Raw genomic sequence first — 27,222 nt, 5'->3', positions numbered from 1 at the left:
TTTTTATTTACAAGTTATATGCATGGGTAATTTTACAGCATTGACAATTGCCAAACCTTTTGTTCCAATTTTTCCCCTCCTTCCCCCATTCCCTCCCCCCAATGGCAGATTGACCAATATATGTTAAGTATATTAAAGCATATATATCCTAACAGTTATTTTGCTGTACAAAAAGAATTAGAGTTTGAAATAGTATTCTATTAGCCTGTGAAGGAAATAAAAAATGCAGGCGGACAAAAATAGAGGGATTGGGAATTCTATGTAATGATTCATAGTCATCTCCCACAGTTCTTTTGCTGGGTGTAGCTGGTTTAGTTCATTATTGCTCTATTGGAACTGATTTGGTTCATCTCATTGTTGAAGATGGCCATGTCCAAAATTGATCATCATATAGTATTGTTGTTGAAGTATATAATGATCTTCTGGTCCTGCTCGTTTCACTCAGCATCAGTTCTTGTAAGTCTCTCCAGGCCTTTCTGAAATTCTCCTGCTGGTCATTTCTTACCAGAATAATATTCCATAATATTCATATACCACAATTTATTCAGCCATTCTCCAATTGATGGGCATCCACTCAGTTTCCAGTTTCTGGCCACTACAAAGAGACCTGCCACATTCAGCACATCTTAGCTTGACTAAAGGCTGTACCCATTCAGTGATTAAGCCCAGACAGCAACTGAGGCAAAGAATGGCCTTTTTCATCTAAAAAAATTTCCTCAATGAAATTACAAATTCAGACCCCACTCCCCAACGTCTCCCCACCCCTACACTCCCACAAAAAATCATCTTCCTATGTAGCTAAGTGTTGGGACTTGGAGTCAGGAAGAATTAAGTTTCCTTGTCTTTTTCCTCGTCTATAATATTGGGATACTATCACCTACATGCCAGAGTTATTGTGAGGACTGAATGAGCTGGCTAATATATATGCCAGGTGCTCTGCAGAGTCTAAAAGTGGTATATAAATGCTAGTTATTATCACTATTATTTTCGTTGTCATAATGCTAATTTATCTAAGTCACTTCCCAGGGGCAGAGCTCTTAACCAACAAGAGGAGAAGAGCCCCTTGGAGTCCTAGATAGAGCTAGGATCATGGGAGTGAAGGGACCCGGTTTCTCCTGCTCTCACACTTGTCCCCTAGAGAAGATATACGGGTTATCACCTACTCTCTAATCAGCCAGGACAAAGGATGCATGGCTCATGTATGAGCTTGATGTGGGATGAGCATTGGATGTCCTGCTTGATTGGATGGAATTGTCTTGGGTTGGCCTGGCAACTACATTTTGATTAGCCTGAATATTAAATGCTTCTGGGTAGGCAGCTCTCTCCACTGTCCACCTATTAAAAAAATAGCAGAAGGCAGAGCAAATTATTTCTGGGGCTCAGAAGAAGTTCTGCTGTGTGTGTGAGAAAGAGACAGAGAGGAGGAAGACTATATATAGCTTGGGTTTTTTTGAGGCGCTGTTACATAATGGTTTTTGAAAAACAACATTAATTACGACTCCCTCTTGGGAATAGGGTGCTTAGGTAAAGCCTTCCAAGTTACAGACCCTGACTCTGAGCAGGGCTAAGGATAGGAAGGGTCAGAATTAGGTCTATGATGTACCAGTTGGGATTACTGATGATAAAACTTGAATCCAGAAAAGGATAGTCCCATTATATTTGGGGGGGATAACTTATAAGGCTGAAGTCAGGAGAATAAAGCTGAACTCATGTCTCAGTGAATAGAATTAAGACGATCTGAGAATTAAAACCCTGCCTTAGATACTTAATTTCTGTCTGCCTCAGTTTCCCCATCTATAAAATTGATATAATAATAGCACCTACCTCCAAAAGTGCTGTAAGGACCAAATGAAATAATATTTATAGAACACTTTGCAAACTTCAACTACAATACATATTCTAGTTATTACTCCATTTTAATTCAAAAGAACCAGGGGAAAGTTCACTAGGGATAGTTATAACTCCCTTATAATGCTTGGGTCAAGAATAAAGATAACCCCATTAAGGCAACACTCAAGAGTGGAGGTAACTTCATCTCAATGCTAGAGAATTAGGAGTGAACTTTATTATGATACTGAAAATGAAGAGTAAAAAAAAAGAAAATTAAGATAAAGAATTCTGGGTTAGGGGTCAGTGGGTGATGGTGGGATTATCTCATTATTATATTAAGAATCACCTGAGTTTAAAGGATATCACTGTTGTCAGAGGATGGGGAGTCATCCCATTATGATCCCGGGGTCTGAGAATAGCCACAAAAAGTGTTTTCTCTATGGCCCAAGGTGCTATTATGGTGGCCCTCCCTGATAAAGCATGAGGGCTCTTTGTTTCAAAAGGCATATTAAAAACACAAATTACAAATATTATATGTATATGTATAGTTATATATAACATTTACATCTTTGCGCTGTGGCCTTGGGTGAAGGGGAGAAATCGCATCCCTTAACTGAGAAGGAAGAACTGTCTCTTCTTATTGTTAAGAATTTTGTTTGGTTCTCCTGAGCCTGAGATGAAGTCACCAGCATTGTTGATTCCTCTCCAAAAACTCGAGGGCCCTTTAGATCTGGGCAGTTAAATCCATAATTAGGTGCTTACTATGTGCGGGTGTCCCATGCTAAGCTTGGAGTGGAAGAAAATTACAAAGAAAAAAAAAAGCAGCTCTTCCCCTCAAGCAGCATCAATTTTAGTAGGGTAGCATGTAAATAACTGGATACGTACAATCTATTCAGAGTGGAGGAAAAGTGATGTTAGGTAGGAGACTTATATTAATAGTGATAGGGAAAAGGGGGGAGAGAGAAAGAAAGGAAACATTGGGTGTCCAAGTCAGAGCTACTACTGCACATGGAACATCTGGCTTCCAATTACAATCTTGAAGGAGCAGCAAAATGTGTTCTTGGATGGGCTTAGGAATGAGAGTCCCTTGACTATCACAGTGCTAGAGATAAAAATATAGCCCTATTCTGACACTGGGGCAAGTATTAAGGATGGCATCTAGCATAATTTCATTATAACCCAGGGTAAAGAGTGAGCGGGGGAAATGGGGTGTACATAATGATCCGTAGTATACTTCTAGGAGATGGGGATAGCCCCATTATGATAAAAATTGTGTGAGGGGATAAGGGATGGGGTAATGGTGGAGTTTGACACGAGTGGAAACTGGTCTGTAACTGCTGATTGACCCCCAGGAAGTACGCTTGAGAGCTCGATGAATTCTTCAGTGGGAATGTCAAGATCCAGAGTGCAAAGAGAGGGAGAGGAAAAGGGGGTGACTGTTAGTATGAGCAGAAGGAAGCATGGAGATTTCTGTCTGTTCCTCTAGGAGAGGGGACTTCCCGTCTTGTCCTGGGGAGTGTTGGGAGGCAAACAGATTGGGTAGACCCTGGGGCCAGTGATTCAGGAAGGCATGGAGAACAGCATGGAAACTTTCCCAATTGGTGTGTCCTGGAGATGGAGAGAGTCCCATGATTCTGTGTCAGAAGCGTTAATGATGGAGAGCAATGTGTAAGCCCAGTCATGTGCAGCCTTATATCTGAATGGCACATGTCCGAGTGTCCTGATGGAGAAAGACAAGCCAGCAAGAGGGGTTGGGAATAGAGTAGGGGAGGAGGGAAGAGAAAGGGGATAACATTAGCAAGTGTATTCAGGTCATAGGACTTGGAGCTGGAAGGTACCTTAGAGATCATGGAGTCTAACACCTTCATTGCACAGATGAGGAAACTTGCGACCGACAATACTGAGTCAGCAAAATAGGAAAGAAATAAAGGATGGAGTTGTGGATTCGTCATCATGAAGACCTGCCTCAGACACTCACAAGCTGTGTGACCCTGGGCAAGTTATATAATCTCTCTCAATCTTCCGGTTTCCTCATCTATAAAATGGGGGCAATAATTGCATCTCCTTCGGAAGGTTGTGTAAAGATCAAATGAGATAATATTTGTAAAAGTGCTTAAAGCACTATCACTTAACTTCAACTGCCTCAGCAAAAAAATAAATAAATAAATAAATAAAAATTATATATATATATATATATATAAAACTGACTGGACTCTGCAACCAAGCCGAGACCTGGAAGACTCTGATAAGGAAGGGCTAGAAGGACTTCTTCCATATGATTTGCTTTTCCCCACCACAGAAGACCAGGCCATTGATAGGTTCAGGACTCCAATCACCAAGGTCACTCTCACCCCTGACCAAGTTGACCAGGCCACTGAGCAGAGAGAATCATAAACCTCTGCATTAGACTGGACTTCAAGAGGTCAGCCCATTCAATTCCATCCCTGAACAAGAATTCTATCTACAGCATTTTGGACCAGTGCTCCTCCAGGCTCTGAATGAAGGAAAACACCCTCTCCTGTTCTGCTTTGGGAGGACACAACTTTAACCATTATTAGGAAATTTTTCCTAATGGAGTATCAGTATAGTACCTTTTGTTTCTAGTTCTGCTCTCATGAAGTTAAGAAGAAAACAAGAAATCTCTATTCTCCATGACAGTTCATCAGCTATTTGAACTCAGCCATGATGTATTTATTCCCCAACTAAATCTTTTCTTCTAGGTTCTCTAACATTTTCTCCTATATTGTGGTCCCTAGTCCTCCCCCTAAACACATGTTGGTCTCCACCTTGACTGTTCTTCCTAAAATGTCATTCCAGAACTGCTCAGAAGGTGCAAGGACTATTGAGAATCTCCCTGATTTTAAGTAAACATTATATACAACTAGCATTAGCCCAGAAGAGCATTATTTTGGGTCTTGCCATGTCGTGATCACTTGAACAAAGCCTCTTCACAAAGATCTTTTTCATGAAAAATTTATCTAGCTGTGCCCCATTAAGTACTGAATGAAAGTGCAGAATTTCCCCTTTACATGCCAGTTAAATTCCCCCTAATTTGACTCAATCTGTTTCTAGCCTGTTGATGATGGACCTGGGATCCTGTTTGTCACTTAGGGCACTAATTTTCCCCAAAACTTTTTATTATCTGCATATAAGACAGACACTTTCATCCAAGTGGTTGATAAAAATGTGAACCTGCTCAAGATCAAGGACAGAACCCAGGACTGCTACCCAAGAAATCTCTCTGGAAGTTGGTTCTGATCATTGAATCCTAAAGAACACTGACACTTGAGTCAGGGGATCTGAATTCAAATCCCATCATTGTTACTTAGTACTTGGAGCAATGACCTCAACTAGTCATTTCCTTTCTCTGGGAAGTAAGTCTAGATGGCCTCTATCCAAGGTGGTCTTTATCTTCACGTAAACGTGTGAACCAAAGACTAAATCTATAATCCTCCTATTACTTAACCCCATTTGACATCTAGGTTGCTGCAAGAATAGTATGACAGACCAAAAGTTTGATTTAATTTGGGCATATTGTCTCTACAGTTTTACCTCAGTCCAAAAAAAACCTGGCATGACTTGACAGAGCCACATTGGTTTGGAGTGTTACCTCTTCCCCTGTCTAATGCTGGAAATTCAGCCCTCTGATAACAGGTTCTGAAATTTTGAGAGGAATTATTTGCCTTGTCTGTAGTTGACAGAATCTCTATCCACTTCTCTTTAAAAAAAAAAAGAGAAAAAAATTACCTTTCTGTAGTTTGTCCATCAGCGCTTCTCTCATTCTCCATCTTTTTCCATCAGAAAAAGATCTATTTGTAAATCTGTTTGTACACATCTATTTGTAAAATACCTAGCACAAGTACCCAGCATATAGTGGATGCTTAATACTTGTTCCTTTTCTCTTCCCTTCCATATTTAGATTCCCTGGAATATAGTTAGTTTGTGGCAGATAACTTGAACATACTCAGAGCTGAACTCCATCTTTTATCTCATTGATTTGGGGTTTATTTTGTTTCTCCTTCCCATGCTAAAGATGATTCATTTTGACTGAGAAAACAAATTTTCCTCCTCCTCTCTTTCATATCCTTTATCATCATCTTCTCCACTTTTTGACTCTTCTTTTTGCCTCCTAAAGAAACCCTCTTTAGCTGTCCTAATATTCATCCCTTCCTAACTTTAGTCAGCCTGATGCTATTTTTAAAGAACTGCACTATTCTTTTGAATTTAGCCTCGTCTCTTCATTTTCATTTATCTTTATTAAAATCTGACTCAACCAATGAGTTTCCAGTGCATCCATATCTGTCTGATTATTGGATTCTTATTATTTCTCTCACTCTTTTGAACTCCACTTTCTCCAAATCTATGCCATCAAATTATGTCATTTTTTCTTCTACTACTTTATTAAAAACTCTTTGATGAAATGGTCCTTTCCCAGTTCCCCACTCCAAGGTGTCCACCTCTTTTACTTCAGAAACCAGAGTTCCTTCTTGATTATCAGATATTTTGGATTCATCAGAATAGCACTTCCCCCATCACTATACCATTTTTCTTTTTTGGCTGAGGCAATTAGGATTAAGTGACTTGCCCAGGATCACGTAGCCAGGAAATGTTATGTGTCTGAGGTCAGATTTGAACTCAGGTCCTCCTGATTTCAGGGGTGGTGCTCTATCTACTGTACTACCTAGCTGCCCCATCACTATATCTTTTAAAAAGTAAAATTATCATTAAGGCAAATCAAGGATTTGTCAGCTGCCCACATGGTATCACAGAGGATCATTTCTCTCCCTTTAATAATTCTCAGCTCTCCAGAGCCCCAACCCTAAACTGAAACTTCTGGTTCCATTTGTTAGATCTAGTTTCTGTTCTCCTCATTTCCTGAAGGCTCCCAGTGTCTCATGTTTGAAGTCCAAATCCATTATCCTGACATTCAAGGCTTCTAATCTATTCTCTGCTTCCCTGAAGTGCTTCCTCTAGAACTCTCTTTCCTCTTACTTGCTGCCTCTGTCTTTCCTATGGGTCAGGCTCTTTCTAGTCTTTCAACCTTCCCAGTCTACCACCTGCTTGGAACTTTCCCTCCACGCCCTTCCTTTGGCTGGGTTGTATGCGATGTTTCCAGGCCTGGTTTGAGTCCACCCCCTCCGTCAAGGCTTTTGGGATGCCGTAGTCTTCCTCATTATCCTTGTCTTTGATCCCCAGAGATCTTGGATTGCTTTGTGTGTTTCCAAATCTAATCACTTACCTTTCCCCAGAATAGTTAGTGTAAAAAACACTCAATCAAGAACAAGGCTTCCATTTATTTGGAGGGGGGAGGAGGACATTTCCTGAAACTTTTGGACAGACTGAAGCCCACAAAAAGCCCATGGACCTCTTCTCACGATCATGTTTCTAAGTCCATAAGTAGAACAGGAGAGACAAAGGACCCAAGTTATATTGAAAAGCAGTTATTGCATTTTTAAAGTTCCTGTCCTCCTGTTCAAGGATTCCTGCACTGGAGTGTATCTGAGTCCCCAAATTCTAAAGGAACTCAAATCCCAGGCAGACCCCCAAAGTCATAGAGCCTCCTCTTTCCCCAGAGCATGAGCCAGTGTTCACATCACCGGTGTCCACATCACCTTACCCCCACACCAAGCAGCCATCTCCTCCAGGGGGTGCAATACATGGAAAATAGCCCGAGGTTTGGAATCAAAGGATCCGAGTTTGGATTCTAGCCTGACTACTGCGTGGTGTCAGGAAGGTCTTTTTTGCTGTCAATGATCCTCACAAGGAAAATGAGGGATTTGTTCTAGACAAGTTACCACAAAATCTCTTCCAGCTCTCAAATCTTGTGCTTGATTGAGAGGAAAGATCCCGGGATCTGGGATCAAATCTCTGACTCTGAACAGGTTTATTCCCTTTTCTGAACTTCAATTTCCCTCTTTGTAAAATAAGGGAGTTGTATTAGGGGTTGTAAAAATGAGGGGGTCGTACTGTCTCTGAGGTACTTTCCAGGTCAGGGCCTGTGATGCCATGATAAGCATTTACTATGTGTCCCAATGCTGCCTGCTCTACTTTTGTGCCTGAAGGTTCTGTGTCTCTGGGACTCTGTGGCTTCTGATGGGGGCTCCTGACCTTTTCCAAAGGGTAGGGGTTCAAGTCATCCCTGGACTGATGTTGGCTTTCTTGTTCCCGCCAGACCCACCTGACTCCTCCGCAGAGGGGGGAAGAAAACCCCTGTGTAACATTTCTTGGGGCTGGGTCATGTTTTTGCAGGTGCCCCTGCCCACCCAGAAACACGAGCTGTGACCAAAACTGAAGCCTCAGGGATTCAAACCCACCATACACACCCCACAGAAGAGCCCACCCTTGGAGAAAAGAAGTTGCTGCCTCCTTCCCAGGGTCCCTTTTTCTACATCGGGGGTACCAATGGAGCTGTGCTGTAAGCGATCTCCTTGGAAGAAGGGAGATGGGGAGGGGGGAACCGGGAGCCCCTACAGGCCCCTAGGGGGAGGAGGGACTGATTCTTTAATTGGCTGCCCCAAGCCAAAGTCTGGATACCGGGGTGATGTTGACAACCCTAAAATTGAGGTCCGTATCCCAGGGTTCCCACCCCTACTTACTTTGTCCTGCCCTATCCCCACATCTGCCAGGTCCAGCTGCCCTGGTACTGGCCCACAGACTACTTAGCTAACTTCATTAAAAACAAGAGGAAAAGTTGCTGGCTTAGGGCCATGTTTTCCTCCTCCCATTCCCCCTTATCCCCAGGTCTGGGGCCAGCTGCGGGGCTTCGGGTGTCAGTCAGCTTTCCCAAGAGCTTCTCGGGGGAATCTGAGGCCCCAGAGCTGATTAAGGCATCATTAACAGTCCAGTGCATCTTGTTATCCTGGCAGGATCAGTTCCTATTGCCGGAGCAAAGGCTGGCAGAGAATCCATGACAACCGTCGAGAGGATTACAAGCTGAAGTGGTGTGAGACCAAGTGCAGGGACACCTATTACTCCTTTCGAGAAGGTGAAGCCCAGAGAAAAGGGGGGGGGCAGAGGGGACAAGGGCTCCCCAAACCAGATGCTCGCTCCCGGACAGTCCAGATAACCAGCAATTAATGCACAGCACACAGGAGCCAACTGGCTGACCAAGCAAGCTGGCACTCTGGCTCAGGACCACAGAATGTCAGAGCTTGAAGGGACTCCCATAATTCTCCAGCCTGAGCTCCTAGTGAAAAGATCCTCCCCTACCTTCCCAGCTGAGCAGTTGAAGGAGTCCAGTGAGGGGAGGGGGAAGCCAGCTATCCCTGTTAGGAAGTTTTCAGTGAGCTTCTCTGTAGCTTTGCCCACTGCTGGCTGGGTCCTCTGGGGCCAAGTGGAATAAAGTTAACCCCTAGTTCCCCAAAACGTGCACCTGAAGGTTCCTTGATGATGGCTGCCTGTAGACACAGCACTTCCCACAGCTGCTGTTCCATCTAAAAATATGGGTGGTCCCCATCCCCAAACAAATCTGTCTGCCAGGCTGAGGCCCTGGCAACAATGACCAATGTCTTATGTCATAGCAGAGCCCATGCCATCCTTCAGGTCCACAGGGAAACTGGGGTGACCAGGTCACACCTGATGAAGTGCATAGTAATCCCTGACCCTCTGAAATCAAAGGTGTCACCTTGAAAGGTACAAGGGAGCAACCCAGGACATCCTTAAGGCTGTCCCCTGCCCATAGTCCCTGAGAGAGTTCTCTCCAGGGAGCAGCACAGGGGGAAGGAGCCACAAGTGACCCCAGTTTGTGTCCTCCAGGACCCTTGAATTTGGGTGCCAGGAGCCAATTCCCTATCCTACTCAGGAGAGTCTATAAACCCGGTAATGGCCAACAAATGCCGAGTCCTTTCCCTCTGAGCTGCCCCCACTCCCTCTCCTTAGATTGGGCAGCTGGGGCTCCCTTTTCTGCATGTCCTGCCCCCTTCCCAATAGTAAGGTCCTTGAGGGCAGGGACTGTTTCACTGCTGACAGGAATACCCCTGGTAGATAGTATTTAATCAATCGCTTAATGATTGATGAGCATCGGGGCATAATGAAAAGTGCCCCGGAGCCCTGAAGACACTGGGGCTGAGACTGGAAAGGCGGGTCAGACTCCGTATCAGCACCGGTGCCTTTTGGGACTAGGTAGTAATTGTGTCTGACCATCAAGGTACCAATCCATCGGTAGCCAGATAGTTATTAATCGAGTGCCAGGAAATGTTTTAAGCACTGAGGAAGCAGAGGTAAAAATGACATCATCTCTGGCCCTGAGAAGCTTATCACATCACATGGCGGTGTGAGGGTCATATCTGGAGGGTCAATCAACTGACATTCACTAAACCCGTTAGCCAGGCTGGGGCACTGGCCATGAAAATGAAACAGCCCCTGTTCTGAGGTGCTTGCTTGCCATAGAATGTACGAGCAATGGCTCTTTGGGAGAGCCATATTGCTTCCTAACCTCTTCTCTTCTTTTCCTACTTTGTCCCCATCCATCCATTTACATCCATCTCCTTCCATTTCTCCTCCAGTCCCTCCTATACATGCGACCATCCTCCTCTCTCCTGTTCATTTTCCTACCCTCCCAGCCCAGAAACACCTAGTTGGTGCCCTACACTGTAGGACGGAGTCCCCTTGAGGGCAGGAACCCCCCTCCCACTGCCCCGGCTCCTCATCCTGGTGTTTTGTGACACAGGTGAACAACTCCTCTACCAGATCCCTAACAACAAGCTCTTGACAACCAAGATCGGCCTCCTGAATGCCCTAAGGGAATATGCCAGAGTCATGAGCAAGATCAGCAGGTCACCAACTGCAGCCCATATCAAGTAAGGACCCCTCTGCTCAGGTGCCAAGCTAGGGCCATCTCCTCCCGCCCAGAGAAGGAGCCCCGCTTGGAAAGGATCTTGGAGATCAATTAGTCCAACACTATTCCCTCATGCCCATTTTAGAGAGGGCAAAACTGAGTTTCAGATCACACAGGAAGTGACAGGACCAGGCTAAAAATCCAGATGCTCTGACTCCCAAGCCAATGGTGATGGTTTTCATTGACACTACTCTGCAAGCTTTGCTCAAATGTCCTGGCTTCCATTAAGGGGGCAGAATGGCGAGCAAGCAAGCCCTACAGTTATTTCACAAAGTGGGCACTCGGCAAATGTTTCTGTGATAGATGGATAAAGGGAAAGAAGGAAGGAAGGAAAGAAGGAAGGAAGGAAGGAAGGAAGGAAGGAAGGAAGGAAGGAAGGAAGGAAGGAAGGAAAAAAAGAAGGGAGGAAGAAAGGAAGGGAGGAAGGAGAAAGGGGAAAGGGGAGAGAAAAAAGGGAAAGGGAAAGGGGAAAAGAGGGAAAGGGAGAGGGGAAGGGGAAAGGGAAGAAGGAAAGGAAGAGAGAAAATGGAAAAAGAAGGAAAGGAGAAAGGGAAAAGGGAAAGAAAAAAGGAAAGGGGAAGGAAAGGAAGAAGGGAAGGAAGAAGGGAAAGAAAAGGGAAAGGAAAGGAAAGGAGAAGGAAAAGGAAAGAAATGAAAGGAAAGGAAGGAAACAAAAAGAAAGAGAAGTGGAAAATGAGAAAGGGAAGGAAAGGAAAGGGAAGAAAGGAAGGGGAGGAAGGGAAGGAAGGAAAGGTTGAAGGATGAAAGGAAAGGATAGATAGAAGAAGAAATGAATGGAAGAAGACAAGACCTAGAAGGAAAGAGATCTAGAATGAATGATTCAAGGAGATGACTCCTTTCTTCCATCCTGTCCCTTTGTCTTCATGTTGAATTCTCCCACAGGGTTCTGAAAATGGAAGACTTTTTCCCAGAGACCTATCGTCTAGATGTGAAGGATGAACGGGAAAACTTCATTACTGTATTCCATGGTAAGATGTCAGTTGTCCTCTGTGGTGGAGGGGCGGGAGGGAGGGGACCCAGGCACCCACCAGCCCCCCTTCCCGATGAGGTCTGTCAGACCAGAGACCAGAACATCAGCCAAGGGCCAGGCTAGCTCCTCTCCCTTCCGGGGCTGTGTCAGTGCCAGCGGCTGACAGGGACGACGCAGCAGAGCCAGTGCTGCCCCTCGCCCTCCCTCACCCTTCTCTGTGCCCACAGATGAAGAGATTTGGATCTGTAAGCCCACTGCTTCCAACCAAGGGAAGGGCATTTTCCTCATCAGGACCCAAGAGGAGGCAATTTCTCTCCAGGCCAAGATGCAGAGCATAGAGGATGATCCTACCTACAAGAAGATGCCATTTAAAGCTCCCCAGGCACGAGTTATACAGAGGTGGGTGGGCTCAGCTCCAGGACCTCTCCTGTGGCCCAGAGTAAGGACCCTGCCCTGGCACCTGAGCAGAAGTGGGCTCAGCCCTTCCCTCTGTTGTGTGCCCTCTACCGCACCCTGGGAAGACCATTTCCTTCTCTGACCAGACCACTTCCTTCTCTGGCCGTCACTTTCCCATTCCATGAAATTAGAGATTTGGACCAGAGGGCCACTGGGGTCCCTTCCCTCTAACCCTGGGGCCATTTTGTACTTTAAATGTAGCTTTTTTTTTTTTTTTTTTTTTTTTTTTTTTTGCCAGAGATACTGGATTTGCCATTTCTTTCTTCAACTCATTTTACAGTTGAGGAAACTGAGGCAAAATGGGTGAAGTGTCTTGCCCAGGGTCCCACAACTAGTAAATTTGTGAATCTGGATTTGAACTCAGGCTTTCCTGACTCTATCCCCTGGGCCACCTGGGGCTTCAGCTCAACCAGGGTATAAGAAATTAGGAAAGTAGACGGAAACCTGAGTGGAGAGGGATTCAAATTCCAGGCTGACTCAAAGTTTGTATTCTACCCAAGAGGCAATGGGAAACTCTATTTGGACATCCTTAAGTAAGGAATTAACGGGTTACACTTGAACTTAATTTGGTGACTGTGTGAAAAACAGAGAAGGGGAGAAAAGATGAGAGCCATAAGGACCGATCAGGAGGCCATCCCGGTAGTCTAGGGGAGAAAAGATGAGGGGTAGAATTGGTGGATGAGAAGGAGAAGGAAAAAGAGACTGTGAGAAGGGGAAGGAAAAAGAGACTGGGAGGTGGAGTCGATGAGATTTGACAACGAATTGGATATATTGGGGGAGGGAAAAAAAAGCGATTATTAAGTACCTACTGGGTCCCAGGCACTGTGTGAGTGCTTTACAAATATTATCTCATTTGGTCCTCAGATTATTATCATCTCCACTCACTTTATAGCTGGGGAAACTGAGACAGAGGAAGGTTAAGAACTCTTGCCCATTGTTGCACAGTTAGGAGGTGTCTGAAGCTGGATTTGAACTCAGGTCTTCTTGATTCCAGGCCCAGCGTTCTCTCCATGCATCCCATAGCAACTTCTAGGTGAGGTTAAAGTTAAGGTTAATTCTAGGACGATCAGGTCCTTTTTAACCAGAAAGAGAAAAGTTTGCAGGAAAAAGGGATAGATTTTGGGGGGAAATATAGTCAGCCTGCCTCTACTTCCCCAAAGGTATATCCACAACCCACTGCTTCTGGACGGGAAGAAGTTTGATGTGCGATCCTACCTGCTTATTGCATGTGCCATGCCTTACATGGTCTTCTTCAGTCACGGCTATGCCCGGCTGACTCTGAGCCTTTACGACCCTAAGGCCAAGGACCTTGCGGGACATTTGACCAATCAGGTATGGGGAGAGGTCCTGGAGTATCATGGGGAGGGGCAGTCCCGGCACCCCCCCTCCCAAAGTCGGTGACTCAGAGGTGATCTTTTTAAAAGCCCAGGGCTGACCACACCCTTTATCCCCTACTCAAGAAGATCCAATGGCTCCCATCATCTCTAGGACCATGGAAAAAACCCTCTACTTAGCCTTTAAAAACCCTTCTTAACCTCCCGGGCTTCTTGTTACTCTCTCTCCATCTCCCTACCTCTTTCCCATCTCTCCATTCTGCCTCCTTCTGACTTCCCATCCCTCCCTTTCTCCTTTGTTTTCCTCCCTCTTTCCCATCTCTCCATTCTGCCCCCTTCTCACTTCCCACCTCTCCTTTCTGCTTTGTTTTCCTCCCTCTTTCCCTTCCTCTCCCTCTAATCTCCAGATGCCGTCCATTTCCCTGGGGCCAGTTTGCTGGCAAAGCCGGAGAAGGTCCCTGGTGGGACCAGGGCAGGTGGGAGATACGGGGCCCTCCTCCAAACTCCTGTTTCTCTCAAGGGCACTGCCCATCACCCAGATTGAACTCTTTGGAATCATCCTTGGATCTCCCATCTCCCTCACCCCATATCTGATTGGCTGGGAAATCTCACCGATTTTATGTCCTCAATGTCTTTCCCGTCCATTTCCTCTCCCCAACTCGTATCACCAGCATCCCCGTTCATACCCTCATTAAGTCTCACCTGAAGTATTCTATGTCCTCCTAACTGGTGATCTCATTTCCAAGCCATCCTTCACACAAATTGAAAAGACGGTCACTCCTCTCCTCAAGGATCTTCAATGATTCTCTATTGCCTCTAGGATAAAATATGAATCCTTCTGCCTGACATTTAACTCTGACTTGCTGCATATTGCTCCCTTTCACAGACGCTGAAGCGCCTCCCAAACTGACCTATGTGCCAGTTCCTCTAACTTGGAGCCTATCCCCCACACCTGGAATGCCCTCATTTCCCACCTCATCCTCTTAGAATTTCTCGCTTCCCCCCCAAAAAAAACTCAGTTCATTTGCAAACTTTACTTAATCCCTCTTAAGCATAAATATATAAGTATAAATACACATATAAGCATTCTCTCTTTCTTCCTAAAAAGTACATATTTCTTCCATGTAAGCTCCCTGGGGGCAATGAAATATATATATATATATATATTGGCTGAGGCAGTTTGGGTTAAGTGACTTGCCCAAGGTCACACAGCTATGCGTGTTAAGTGTCTGAGATCAGATTTGAACTCAGGTCCTCCTGACTTCAGGGCTGGTGCTCTATCCACTGTGCCATCTAGCTGCCCCTGAATGAAATATTTTTCACTCTGTATCTCCAGCTCCTAATACAGTGTCCGGCCTATAGTTTGTGCTTAAGTGATTGTTGGATTAGATTGGTAAGAGATAGGGAAAGGGGTTGGAGATGTCTTTGAACTTGTGGGGAAGGGGCTCTAGCTGGGACCATTGAGTCAAATCAGTCTGAAAGTAGACATATTTTTAGATATCTCAGGTCCATAAACCTGAAGGTGTCATCCTTGCATCTTCACCTTGAAACACAAACACACATAATACAACCAACCCCTCTGCCCCCCCAAAACCCTCTAACCTTATCTGTTGGAGAAATTTTTGTAGTTATGGTTGCGGGATGGTCCGGGAGCTCCAGGTGAGGGAAACATCTGTAATTGGGAGGGACAGTCTGCAGGGAAAGCTCTGTGAGACAATATGGGACTCCTTCAACTAATCCACACAATTACTCTCCCATTCTTTGCCAAGTAAGAGACATGTTGGTACATACATTAGAGAACTAGCCTTGAAACCATATAGATCTGAGTTCCAGTTTTGACTCATATTGACCGTGTGACCCTGGGCAAGTCACTTAACCTGACAAGTCCCTCAGTGGCAGAGAAGGTGCAGATCTGCTCATGTAGGAGTTTTCTCGTCTGGAAGTTTTGGTCCAGCCCTATCCTTTTGTGCTAGGAGCTGAGAACAAACAAACAAACAAACAAACAAACAGTGTCTGCCCTCTGGGAGCTTACAGTCTACTCAAAAAAAAAATAAAGCACATAAGAAATGGTTGCACAATAAATAGAAGGGAATTGGGGGAAGGGGTGGATGCACTGCTTGCTGAGGATCTGTGGCTTGAAGGATTATTGTCCCTATTTCGGGGCCTGTGGGTAGGATATCTGTGGCTGGGAAGCCTGGTGGTCACTCCTGGCGCCATATTTGTTTCTCCTCTTCTCTCCTAGTTTATGCAAAAGAAAAGTCCCCTGTATGTTCTCCTGAAGGAAGAGACCGTGTGGAGTATGGAGCGCCTCAACAAACACATCAATGAAAAATTCCGCAGAGCCAAAGGGCTCCCTAGGGACTGGGTGCTCACCACTTTTACTGTAAGCCCCTCCTGCTGCCAGGCTCTGAGGGGGTCCCTTCTTGGGGGGAGGAGACAAGTAACTAGTGGGCTTGAGTCTCCAAGGGGGCAGGCAGAACCATAGTGCAGTTCCTTAAGAGAGATGGGACTATTGCTAAGGGAAATGAGGAAGGGGACCAGGTAATCTGGGCCAATGCAAAGGAAAAGGAGCCAAAGGACCTGAGTTCTAATATTCCTCTCTGAGGATTACTACCTAGAAACTTTTGGGTAAATCCCAACCCTCTCAGATCTCAGATGGCAGCAGTTGCCCTAGATGTTCTCTAAAATCTCTTCCAACTCTAGATCAATGATCTTAAGTTACTTACCCTCCCTGGGCCCCAGTTTCCTCATCTGTAAATTAAGAAGTGATGGACTCCATGACCCTTAGTCCTCCAAGAGTGTGAATCTGTGACTTTAGCCCATGTGAGTATGGGGTCCTATGTCTGAACGGACTTTAAAATCCAACCAACAGCTGGAGGACCCCTGCTATTTTCCGTGACTGCCCCCCCCCCGTGACTGAGATGTTCTCCCTTCTTTCTCATTTCCAGCTTCTGGTCTCTCTGACTTCTTTCTTAGTTATGGCCCCATCTTCTGAAAGAAGCTTTCCCCCAACCTCTATAAAGCTAGGGCCTTGATTATCTCGTTTATCCTGTCTACACCCTGTTTGGAATCAGTTGTTTGCATGTTTTCTTGCCCATTAGACTGAGTTCCTTGAGGGTGGGGGTTGTTTTTGTTTTACATAGTATCCCACAGTATCTGGAACATAGTAGGTGTTTAATAAATGCTAGTTGGCTAGCTCATCCCTTAAAGGAAGAAGTGTACCTCCTACCCCTCTCATCCCACAGTATATAAGTAAAGGAGAGAGTGAGGAAAATAAGACTGAGTCCATGAGTTCAGGACCTTGTGTTTCTATAAGTATTAGGAAAGGAGAGAGAAGGAAAAGAAAGAGAACAAGAAGTATCAAAATCAAAGATGGCACAAAGCTGGGAGGGAGAGCCAGGACACTGGATGACAGTAAGGGCCCAAAAAGTATTGCTTTGGGCTAGAAAAAGGGAGCAAATCAGATCAGACGAAACGTGTCATAGAAATAAATGTAAAGTTCTCCACGCTGGTTCAAAAAATCAATGTCCCAAGCACAGGATGTGGCTGTGGGGCCAGACAACTGATCATCTGAAACGTACTGGAGGTTTTAATGGATTGAAAACTCCACATGATTCTATAATATGGCATTTGACTTAGGAGGGAGGGGAGCAATTAGGCTTCCTTAGGAGAAGAATGCTATCTACAAAAAGGGAGTTAATAGTCCTGCCATTGTCTGCCCTAGTCAGACCACTGGTAGAGTATTGTGTTTCATTCCAAGCACTATATTTTAAAAATATGTTGATGAACAGGATTCCCCAGAGAAGGGTTGACCAGAGTTAAAGAATATTGAAGGGGGAATTGGAGAGACCCCTCTGTAAGAGGATCAGTTAAAAAAAATTGGAGCATTTATAGCCCAGAGAAAAGAGGATTCATGGGAAGAGATGTCAGCTTAGCTACCTGCATAGGTTTTAAGCTGGAGTCAACAGAGAACATTTGTTAAAAGGACTTGCCCTATGCCAGGCATTGCATCAAGTGTTAGGGCTATAGATATATAAGTCCCTGCCCTCAAGGGGCTTACATTCTCTTGAGAGAAGTGGGAGGGACTTTAGAGTAATCTAGCCTAACCCTACCCACCCTCTTTGTTTTACAGAAAAGAAAACTGAGGGTTGCTTGTCTGATGTGTTGTAGAGGGTATAGATTGCATTAGAAAGTCCCCGGGGGTCCTTTCATTAGGGATTCTGAAAGGTAAAAAAGAAGGGGAGCAGGAGTAGGGGAGGTCATCAGAGAGGGCTGCTGAGTCTTGGGCCCTTAGCTCAGGGGACAGGCAGGCAAGGTGGAAGGGAGAAGAGGCAAAGCTGCCAGGCTCTGGACTTTGGAATGGACTGTGACTCTGCCCCTTGTCTGCCCACCCCTGTCTCCTGCCCAGAAACGGATGCAGCAGATTATGCTCCAGTGCTTCCTAGCTGTGAAGTCCAAATTGGAGTGTAAACTGGGCTACTTTGACCTCATTGGCTGTGACTTCCTCATTGATGAGAACTTTAAGGTGAGTTCTCCCCTTAAGGGGCCTCTGGGTCTTAGCCTGCCATAATTCCTCAGGGAGAAGGAGAAAGGAAGGAGAAGAGATTCCTGGGACAGTGGGGGTGGGAAGGAAGGAAGAAGGGAAGGAGAAAAGGTGGGAGGGAAGGAAGGAAGGGGAAAGAAAGGTAGGAAGGAAGGAAGGAAAGAGGGAAGGAGGGAAGGAAGGAAGGAAGGAAGGAAGGAAGGAAGGAAGGAAGGAGGGAGGAGGGAGGGAAGGAGAGAAGGAAGGAAGAAAATGGAAAGAGGGAAGGAAGGAAGAAAGGAAGCAAGGAAGGAAGGAAGGAAGGAAGGAAGGAAAGGAGGAAAGAAAGAGCCAAAAGAAGCATAAAGAAATCAGGAGATGGCAAAAAGGGGAATCCTGAACAATAATCACCTAAGATTCTCTTGGGGAAGCCTGCTATTTCCTGACCTTTCCAAAGACGACTAATATCATGGGATCATAGATATAAAGCAAGAAAGGGGATTTAGGAGTCACCCAGCATAATGCCATATCTCCTGAGGCTCACAGGAAGAATGTGATTAAGAGCCCATGATCATAGTTATTAACTTGGTAGAGTCAGGATTTGAACTCTCGTCCTCTGACTCCAACACAACACTCTTTTCCCTCCATCACCCTTCCTCATTGCCTCTTTCCTCCCCGAACTCCCCAGTGTTTCCTGGGCCATAGCTGGGTGGGATTCCAGGGCATTCTGGTCATTTGTTGGCCCGGGAAGACAGGATGCCACAGACGGTCTGATCAGGACAGAGAACAGACTGGATTTAGTCAAGGATGCAGTCAGGAAGAACTTGATTCAACGTCCACATTTAAAGGAGACAGTAGGGGGAGAGTTTTTGCCAAATCTTAAAAGTTCTAGATAAATAGCAGCTTGATGATGATGATGATGGTGGTGGTGATAGTGATGGTGATGATGATAGTGAGGATGATGATGGTGATGGTGAGGATGATGATGATGATGATGGTGAGGATGATGATGATGATGGTGAGGATGATGATGGTGATGGTGAGGATGATAATGGTGAAGATGATGATGGTGATGGTGATAATGATGATGATGGTGATGGTGAAGATGATGATGATGATGATGGTGAGGATGATGATGGTGATGATGATGGTGAGGATGATGATGATGATGGTGAGGATGATAATGGTGAAGATGATGATGGTGATGGTGATAATGATGATGATGGTGATGGTGAGGATGATGATGGTGATAGTGATGGTGATGATGATATAGTGAGGATGATGATGGTGATGATGAGGATGATGATGATGATGGTGAGGATGATGATGGTGATAGTGATGATGATGGTGAGGATGATGATGATGATGGTGATGATGGTGATGATTCCCACAAAGGTAAAAGCTTTTCATTGGAAGCCAAGTCATAGTTTTTTGGGGGGAAGCAGAGAGGGCTGGCTCCCTACCCCAGCCGAGCCCTCCCCCTCCCCCTGACAGGATACGTCCCATGGGGAACTTGGCAGAGCAGGGCCAAGGGACAGCAGTCAATCCCAGACCTGGCTGGGGAGAGACTTTGCTCACGGCCCTGCCGGGCAGGAGCCAGCTGGCATAATACCCTGCTTTGTTGAGGGGCCGAGGGGCTGGCCCAGCTCCGGTTTCCCAATCCATTGTGTCTGGGATGGAAGCCCACCCACCCCCGCCTCCCCTTCCCCTCCCCCTGCTACGCCTCTGGCTGGGGGAGGGGAAGATCCAGTGTCAGGTGGGGACCCACAGGGGGCTCATTAAGGGATGTAGTGAGTCTGGCAGGGCCCAGCTCCATCTGGGGGCTTGGCTGGCTTTCAGAACACACCTTTCCTCTCGGCCTTCTCTGGGCTTCTGGAGAAATCCTGTCCCTCACCTTACTGGGCCTGGGAAAGTACCGGGGAGAGAATCCAGGATACCCAAGACTTCGGCTCCTTGTTCCCCGGTGGGACGTCCTGGCCTGCGCCTCAGTTTCCTGATCAGTAAAACGAAGGGGGATGGGCTCGGTAACTTCTAAGGTCCCTCCTGGCTCTAACTGGGATCTATAACGTGTCCACTCATCCCATTCTGGCCCGGGAGAGGGCAACTAGTGGGACCAGAAACCTGTGACTGACCTAGGAAGGGTCTTTAGTACTCACTCCCAACCCTCTCATTTTATCAAAAGTAGGGTCAGGAATTTGCAGCTGGAAGCAGAGATCAGAAGTCATTTAGTCTAACCCTCCCATTTTACAGATGAGAAAACTGAGGCCCCTGGAGAGAAGTTTTTTGCTCAGGGTCACACAGATAGTAAGTAGTAGAAGGGAAAGGCAAATTGTTTCAAGCCCGATGTGTGTCTCTTTAAGCTGGAGAGGTTGCTGTGTAGGTAGGATTTGTAAAAGTCTTCTCAAAACCCCGAACTCTTTTCTTTCTTTCTTTTATTTCTTGTTTCTTTTTTTTTTTTTTTTTTTTAACTATAGCCTTTTATTTACAAGTTATACACATGGGTAATTTTACAGCATTGACAACTGCCAAACCTTTTGCGGAACTCTTTCTTTCCCAAAAAAGGAAGATTTATGAGACTTGAGGGCTAGAAAACAAGACTGGGAACTGATGTCTAGGTGGTGCCAAAGTGCACAGAGCACTGGTTATGGAGTCGGGAAGATCTGGATTCAAATCCTAACTCAGTTTTCTCTTCTATAAAATGGGTGGGCAGGGGTAGTAATGGCACCTACCTGGTAGGTGGTCATGAGGATCAAGGGAGGTAATATTTGAGTGGTGCCCAGCACATAGTAGGTGCAGTACAAATTCTAGCCATCATCACACAGTAGGTGCGTTACAAACACTAGCCATCACTACACAGTAAGTGCAATACAAATGCTAGCCATTACCACACAGTAGGTGTAGTACAGATGCTAGCCATACATAGTAGGTGCGATACAAATGTTAGCCATCACCACACAGTAGGTGCAGTACAAACACTAGCCATCACCACACAGTAGGTGCGATACAAACACTAGCCATCACCACACAGTAGGTGTGATACAAACACTAGCCATCACCACACAGTAGGTGCAGTACAAATGCTAGCCATCACCACACAGTAGTGCAATACAAACACTAGCCATCACCACACAGTAGGTGCAGTACAAACGCTAGCCATCACCACTGCATATGTAAAGTTCTTTGCAGAAGCTCAAAGCCAATAATGCTAGCAGGAGCAGGAGGCCAGTGTGGAGGCTGAAGGTTAGAGATTACAGAAGGGCTCTAAGGCAGTTGTAGGGCTTCCTTCCGGGGAGTTCTGGGAAACCAGGAGACGTAAAGGGAGAATTCACATCTAATGACTCAGAGAAGCATCCAAGGAGAAATTAGAAAACAATACTAGGTGGAGATGGGGAGAAAGGACCTCGAGCACAGTGGGCACAATTCCCTGAGAACTGGAGGATCTGATTGCAAATCCGACTTCAGAAATGATCCAGCTGTGTGTCGCTGGGAAAATCACAGCCATAAAATGCTGAAGTTGGATGAGTGAGACCCCTCAGGCCCCTCTCGGCTCTAATTCTATGATCTGATTAACCTGGCGGACAGGGCAGGGGGGACAGGAAGGAGAGAGACCATTTCCAGACGGGGCTGAACTAAGACCCTGACCAGGCTGACAATATTTAAGTTCATTTGTTCATTTATTCATTCAACAAGCATTATCAAATATGAATAATGTGCCAGAGATTGTGCTAGGCACTGTGGGTATAAAGATTTTTTAAAAAGAAAATAATCCCTGCCCATAAGGAACCTACACTTTAATCGGAGAGCTGGGACGGGACAAATGTACCCCAATAAACCAATCTAAAATATGGGTGCAGCGGGAGCTTCCCTGGGCCTTTCCGTGAGGTTGGGCTGCCCTCTGCTGGTGTCTCGGTGGTAAGAGCGGGTACCAAGGAGGCCCTGGCTCTCGGGGGCTTTACTGGGCCCCAGCCGCTGGTGGGATTTGCCAGAGTTGCCCCCATAGTTGAATCTGAAGGCACCGTCCCTTCTTGGCTTGGAAAAGAGCTGCACTTTTAGAGCACAGCCAAGTTCCACGGTCACCCCCGACACCGGACCCTAGCGGCTCTTAGAATTAAGTCCGATTCATGGGTCCAAGTCTCACTGCATTAGAAAGAGCTCCAAAGCAGGAGAATGGAGAGATGCCACAGACTTAAAGGTGGCAGACTCGGGAGTTAGAGGGCCTGGGTTCCTTCTGAAACCCAACCATCCAAGGGTTTAATCCAGTTTCCCCGGCCGGAAGAGGTGAACGTGACTGAAAATGGCTGAACAATAAAGCCTGGCCCCGGAAGGTTCTAAATTGGTTCCCTTTTACGGGTGGGAGACCTTGGGGGTGGAAACGGGTACGGAACCCCGGTCTCTCTTTCCGGTTTTCTCTCTTTCCGGCTTTCTCTCCCCTCTGTGGTTCTTTCTGTCTCTGTCTCTTTCTCTGTTTCGTCTCTTCCTTGTTCCTTTTCTCTCTGGTCTTTGTCTCTGTTCGGTTTCCTCTCTTTATCACTCTCTCTCTTTCTGTCTCTCTCTCTGTCTCTGTCTGTCTGTCTGTCTCTCTCTGTCTCTGTCTCTCTCTTTGTCTCTGTCTCTCTGTCTGTCTCTATCATTCTCTCTCTCTGTCTCTGTCTCGCTCTGTCTCTGTCTATCTCTCTCCATCTCTGTTTCTCTCTCTATCTCTTTATATATATACCTCAGGTGTTGACGTATGGATGTATAGATTGACTTGCTGGTTTCTTGGCAGTAGTTTTTTTTTAAATGATAAGAGCGCTGACTCTTTGGCAGGGGGAGAGAAGAAATTTCCCTTATGTTGGATAATGAAGATATTTAAAGCTATCAAAATGTTTTTCATGCGGAGGAGACTAGATGGCCTCAGAGCCAGGTGGTGCCATGGTGCACAGAGCACTGGTTATAGAGTCCAGAAATCTGAATTCAAATCCTAACTCAATCACTTACTGTGTGACCTTGGAGCAAAACGAATCAGTTTTCTCTTCTATAAAATGGGTGGGCAGGGGTAATAATGGCCCGGTAGGGTGGTCATGAGGATCAAGGGAGATAATATTTGAGTGGTGCCCCCTCTTCTAAGTCCATGACCTTAAAGTTCATAAAGTGTGTTATATGCATCATCAAATTTAATCCTCACAAAGGAGCCTCATGAGGCAAGTGTCATGTTTACATGTTTATATGCACATACAACATATACATGCACACAATGTCTACATGCACTGTGGCTATATAGTGTAAGTATGTGCATGTGTGTACGTGTTTGTGAAATATGGAATACATACATGTAGTAGCATGGCGATGAGTTGCTTCATTGTCTGACTCTTTGTGACCCCATTTGGGGTTTTCTTGGTAGAGATAATGAGGGGTTTGCCATTTCCTCCTTCAGCTCATTTGACAGATGAGGAAACTGAGGCAAATGGGTGAAGTGACTTGCCAAGACACAGCTAAAAAGTGTCTGAGGCCGGATTTTAATTCAGAATGATGAGGCTTCCTAACTTGTGGTCCAGGAGTCTGTCTTCTGTGTCCCCTAACTGCTGGAATATGCAGTATAAGTATGCACATGGGTATGTGTGTGTGTGTGTGTGTGTGTGTGTGGAATGCCCATTTTACAGATTTAACTCTAAAGAAAAAGAAATGACTTATTCATGTGTGTATATGTATAAATTTAAAATGAGATATGCCCATTTTACATATTTAAATTTAAAGAAATGACTTATTCAAGTGTATACATTTATAAATATAAAGTGAGATATACCCATTTTACAGATTTAATTCTAAAGAAAAAGAAATGACTTATTCATGGTTACCCAGCTAAGTATATGTGCACATATGCACATGGACATATTTGCCCCATTTTTTAGTCCTTGAGTTCCTGTATATCCCAGTCTGCCCTTAGCCTGTCTCCAAGAGCCATGCGCACAAAATTATTCTTTTTTTTCCCCCCAGGTATGGCTGCTGGAAATGAACTCCAACCCTGCCTTACATACCAACTGTGAGGTCTTGAAGGAAGTCGTACCCAGAGTGGTCCATGAGACTTTGGGTAAGGGACGTCCCAAATGTTTGGCCACCTTCAGACTTGGCCACGGAGCTCTCTCTAGCCGTTAGCCCCGAGTGCCCTCTGTGCGCTTTAGCTCTGAGCCTCTCTACATACTTTCATTCCCAACCCGGAACCCCTCTACCCACCATGGCTCCCACCTGCCTTGGCCCACCTTTCTCAGGCTTACAGCCCCTGCTTTAAATCCAAGCTGGGCCTTACCCCACCTCCCTTAGCTCTGAGTCTTGAAGTGCTCTCCCTGGATAAGCCGTCAGCCCTGTCTGCCGACTGAGCCCCCAGCCCGGGTGCTGCCTTCCCTCCCTAACCCTGAGCCTCTCCGACCACCTTGGCCTCCAGTTTTGATCTTGATCTCAGAGCCCGTCTGCCCACCTTAGTCCTCTCTGTCTCCCCAAAACTTGAGCTCCTGTCTGCTCTTAGCAGTGCTGGGCCTTGAGCTGTTTTCCCCTCAGCCCTGACCATTTCTGCCTCTCCCTTACCCCTTAGTCCTGTTGTCCTCTGCCTGGTTCAAATCCCATGCAGAACACTGAATTCAGTTCAGGACCCTCAGCTCTGATCTCTGCTCAGATGGGGAAACTGAGGCAAATGGGGGGAAGTGACTTGCCAGGACATAGCTAAAAGGTGTCTGAGGCCAGATTTGAATTCGGGGATGGTCCCGGTCTCTCTGCGCCCTTCTGAATCCTGAGCTTCTCTGCCCGCCTGAATCCTCAGTCCTCCGACAACCCAGCCGAGTCCCTTGGCTTAAGTTGGCTCCGGCCTGGGCCCCAATGTGTCTGTCTTAGCTCCAGAGTCCGACCTCCTCCCCCTTCCTGAACCCTGGATCTGTCTGCCTTGGCCACAAGCCCTTGGTCATCTTAGCTCTACTCCTAGCTCGCACCCCTGTAGTCTTCTGCCCACCTCCTTCGTTCCCTAGCCCGCCACCCCCGAGTTTTAGCCTCAGTCCTGGCCGGCCGCTGCCCTGCCCCGATCGGGCTGTAACCAGAATGCTGCCCTTGGGGGGCGGGGGGGGACTGAGACACGGAGGAGTCTCAAGGAAGCCAGTCAGGATGATGAAGGGGATCCGGCCCACGTCATGATAGACATAAGGCCCAGGAAGTGGCCGTGTTTAGGCCAGAGAAGAGAAGCCTGTGGTCCATGGGATCAAGTAGATTAGAATGAGGAAGAGGAGGCCCTGCAAAGGGGTAGATTTAGAGATGAAAGGAAAACCTTTGCAACAAGAGCCATTCAGAAATGGAAGGCAGGGCCTTGGGAGTGCTGGGAGTGGAGGCCGGATCGGTTCTTTCAGAGGGGATAGAGAGGGGGGGATTGTCAGTCAGGGTGAGATGCTGGAGTCCCTTCCAAGGCTAAGTCTCTGGGACTCAGGATCGCCCATTCCCCTCCCAAGTCGTGTCTCTGACCCTCTGTTAGTCTCTGTCCAAAGCTCAGAGCTTCCCTGGCCACATAAGCCTCTCCCAGTTCGGAACCCCCGTCTCCCGCTGGACTCTCAGAGCGTCCCCTCAGGTTCAGCAGAACTCGGGAAGGACCCACCTCTAGTAAATGCCCGTGTTTGTGGTGGCCTGTGCTCACAGGACCTGCTCTCTGTTTAGCTTTGAGCTCTTCCTCTTTGCTCACTTCCTATTGGGGGTTCCCCCTTTCCCCGTTACGGTGGCCAGCCGGTGAGTATTTGAGAACCCAAGGCCCAAGTGCCACAGTTTGCAATTCTTTGTCCCTGAGCCGAGATGTGCAGGCCTATGGCCTTTTGCCCCTAGGCTCAGGTGTTCAGATCTGCGGCCTTTTGCCCCCAGGCCCAGGTGTTTGGGCCTGTGTTCCTGTGTCCCTCTGGCCCCGGGGCCCAGATGTGCAGGACTGTGACTCTCTGTCCCCAGGCCCAGGTGTTCGGGCCTGTGTCCCTCTGGCCCCCGGCCCCGTGTGAAAGCTTTCACAGCCCATCTCAGAGGTCTGAGCCTTCGCCTCTCCCGTTGCAGATCTCGCTCTGGAGACCTTCCACAAGAGCCTCCGAACAGAAAGGATGTTTCCCCTCCTGAGCCAGCGCAACTTTGTGCTTTTGCACAGCGGTGAGGATGACGTATGGCCCCGGTCCATCCGCTTACGGAGCCCATCACGGCCTCTAAAGCTGAGCTGTGAGCCGTCCTACCAGGCCATGAACCTGCTGTCTTCCACCACAGGCTCCAGCCCAGCCAAGGCCGCAGACAGGTCTTTGAAGAAGCCGGATTCCGCCAAGCCCTCTCTGAAGCGAACGGGCCTGTCGGCCCCCCCGGTGCCCGTCCACCCCAAGTCTGCCTTGCATCAGCCCAGCCCGCACTCCGTGGTGAAGGGCCAGCCCCAAGCCCTGCCCCAGGAGCCTGTCCAGCCCCAGCCCCCCCACATCACCTTACCCGAGGAGCCCGAGGCAATTGCCGACCCCCCAAACCACATGTTTACCCTCCTCCGGCCACTCGCCTCCAACTCCTCTGACTTTTGGTTCCAGGGAGCTCTGGACTTGGAGCCGCCCCTAATGGCTAGCAATGATCTCTTCTTGCCTCTCTATCCATCCCGGATGCTGTCTCTAAGCTTCCCCTCTGCAGAGCCCATTCCTTCCTTTGACACTCCCAGCCTTTCTGAGGTCCAGGACTCCACCCTCGATTCCTTCCTGGGTCTCCCCGAGTATGAACGCAAGGACTTGGGCTATAGGGGTTCATAGCCGTGCCTGGGGTGTTGACATGTACAGAGTGATTCCATAAAGGCCCATATACCCACATCTGTGACGTACGTATCTCACCCTTTTCTAGGCTGACCAATTTATAAAAATTACTTTGCTATAAACCCACTAATCATTGACTCTCCTGCCCCCTCCCCACCACACCCCCCCGGGGGTACCGTCCCCCCAGCCAGTGGTGGCTCTGGAACACACAGGAGAGCAGAGCAGGAGCGGGGCACAGGGCAGTTTGGGGGGGCAGTGAGGTACAGGGGATAAAATAGAGGCAGGGATTAAAAAGGGGAGCAAGACTGGGATCCAGCCGAAGGGTCAGGGGTCGAGCTGAAGGATGGGCTCAGAGGCTTTAGGGGGTACGAGACTGAGGACAAAGATGGTTAAACTGGGTCTTGGGGGAATGAGAGGAGCAGAGGTGTGTTTGTGCTTTAAACCGGGGGAGCCGGTGACATCTGAGCTTGGGGTCAGGTGTGTGGGGAGGGGGA

At 47.0% G+C, this 27,222-nt stretch overlaps 1 protein-coding gene across 3 annotated transcripts in view; it reads left to right on the top strand.

The window, feature by feature from the left end:
• TTLL10 (tubulin tyrosine ligase like 10) overlaps positions 1 to 26,859 on the top strand; it is a 39,418-nt gene extending 12,559 nt beyond the window's left edge. Inside the window, exons 3-13 of one of the 3 annotated variants that reach the window (XM_031963077.1) lie at positions 8,080 to 8,245; positions 8,697 to 8,815; positions 10,499 to 10,628; positions 11,570 to 11,655; positions 11,885 to 12,056; positions 13,274 to 13,445; positions 15,690 to 15,830; positions 17,856 to 17,972; positions 23,943 to 24,036; positions 26,013 to 26,102; positions 26,214 to 26,859. In XM_031963077.1, the coding sequence (XP_031818937.1) occupies positions 8,080 to 8,245; positions 8,697 to 8,815; positions 10,499 to 10,628; positions 11,570 to 11,655; positions 11,885 to 12,056; positions 13,274 to 13,445; positions 15,690 to 15,830; positions 17,856 to 17,972; positions 23,943 to 24,036; positions 26,013 to 26,102; positions 26,214 to 26,728 (1,802 nt within the window). In that variant the 3' untranslated portion in view covers positions 26,729 to 26,859. Of the gene's footprint in view, positions 1 to 8,079; positions 8,246 to 8,696; positions 8,816 to 10,498; positions 10,629 to 11,569; positions 11,656 to 11,884; positions 12,057 to 13,273; positions 13,446 to 15,689; positions 15,831 to 17,855; positions 17,973 to 23,942; positions 24,037 to 26,012 lie in introns of all 3 variants that reach the window. The other 2 variants (XM_031963076.1, XM_003765186.4) reach the window with 2 other exon arrangements.
• The last annotated feature ends 363 nt before the right edge of the window (positions 26,860 to 27,222 follow it).

The sequence above is a fragment of the Sarcophilus harrisii genome, chromosome 3 (genome assembly GCF_902635505.1).
Source record: "Sarcophilus harrisii chromosome 3, mSarHar1.11, whole genome shotgun sequence".
Taxonomy (NCBI): domain Eukaryota; kingdom Metazoa; phylum Chordata; class Mammalia; order Dasyuromorphia; family Dasyuridae; genus Sarcophilus; species Sarcophilus harrisii.
Note: the sequence above shows the minus strand (reverse complement) of the source record. Positions and strands in the feature narration are given on the sequence as shown.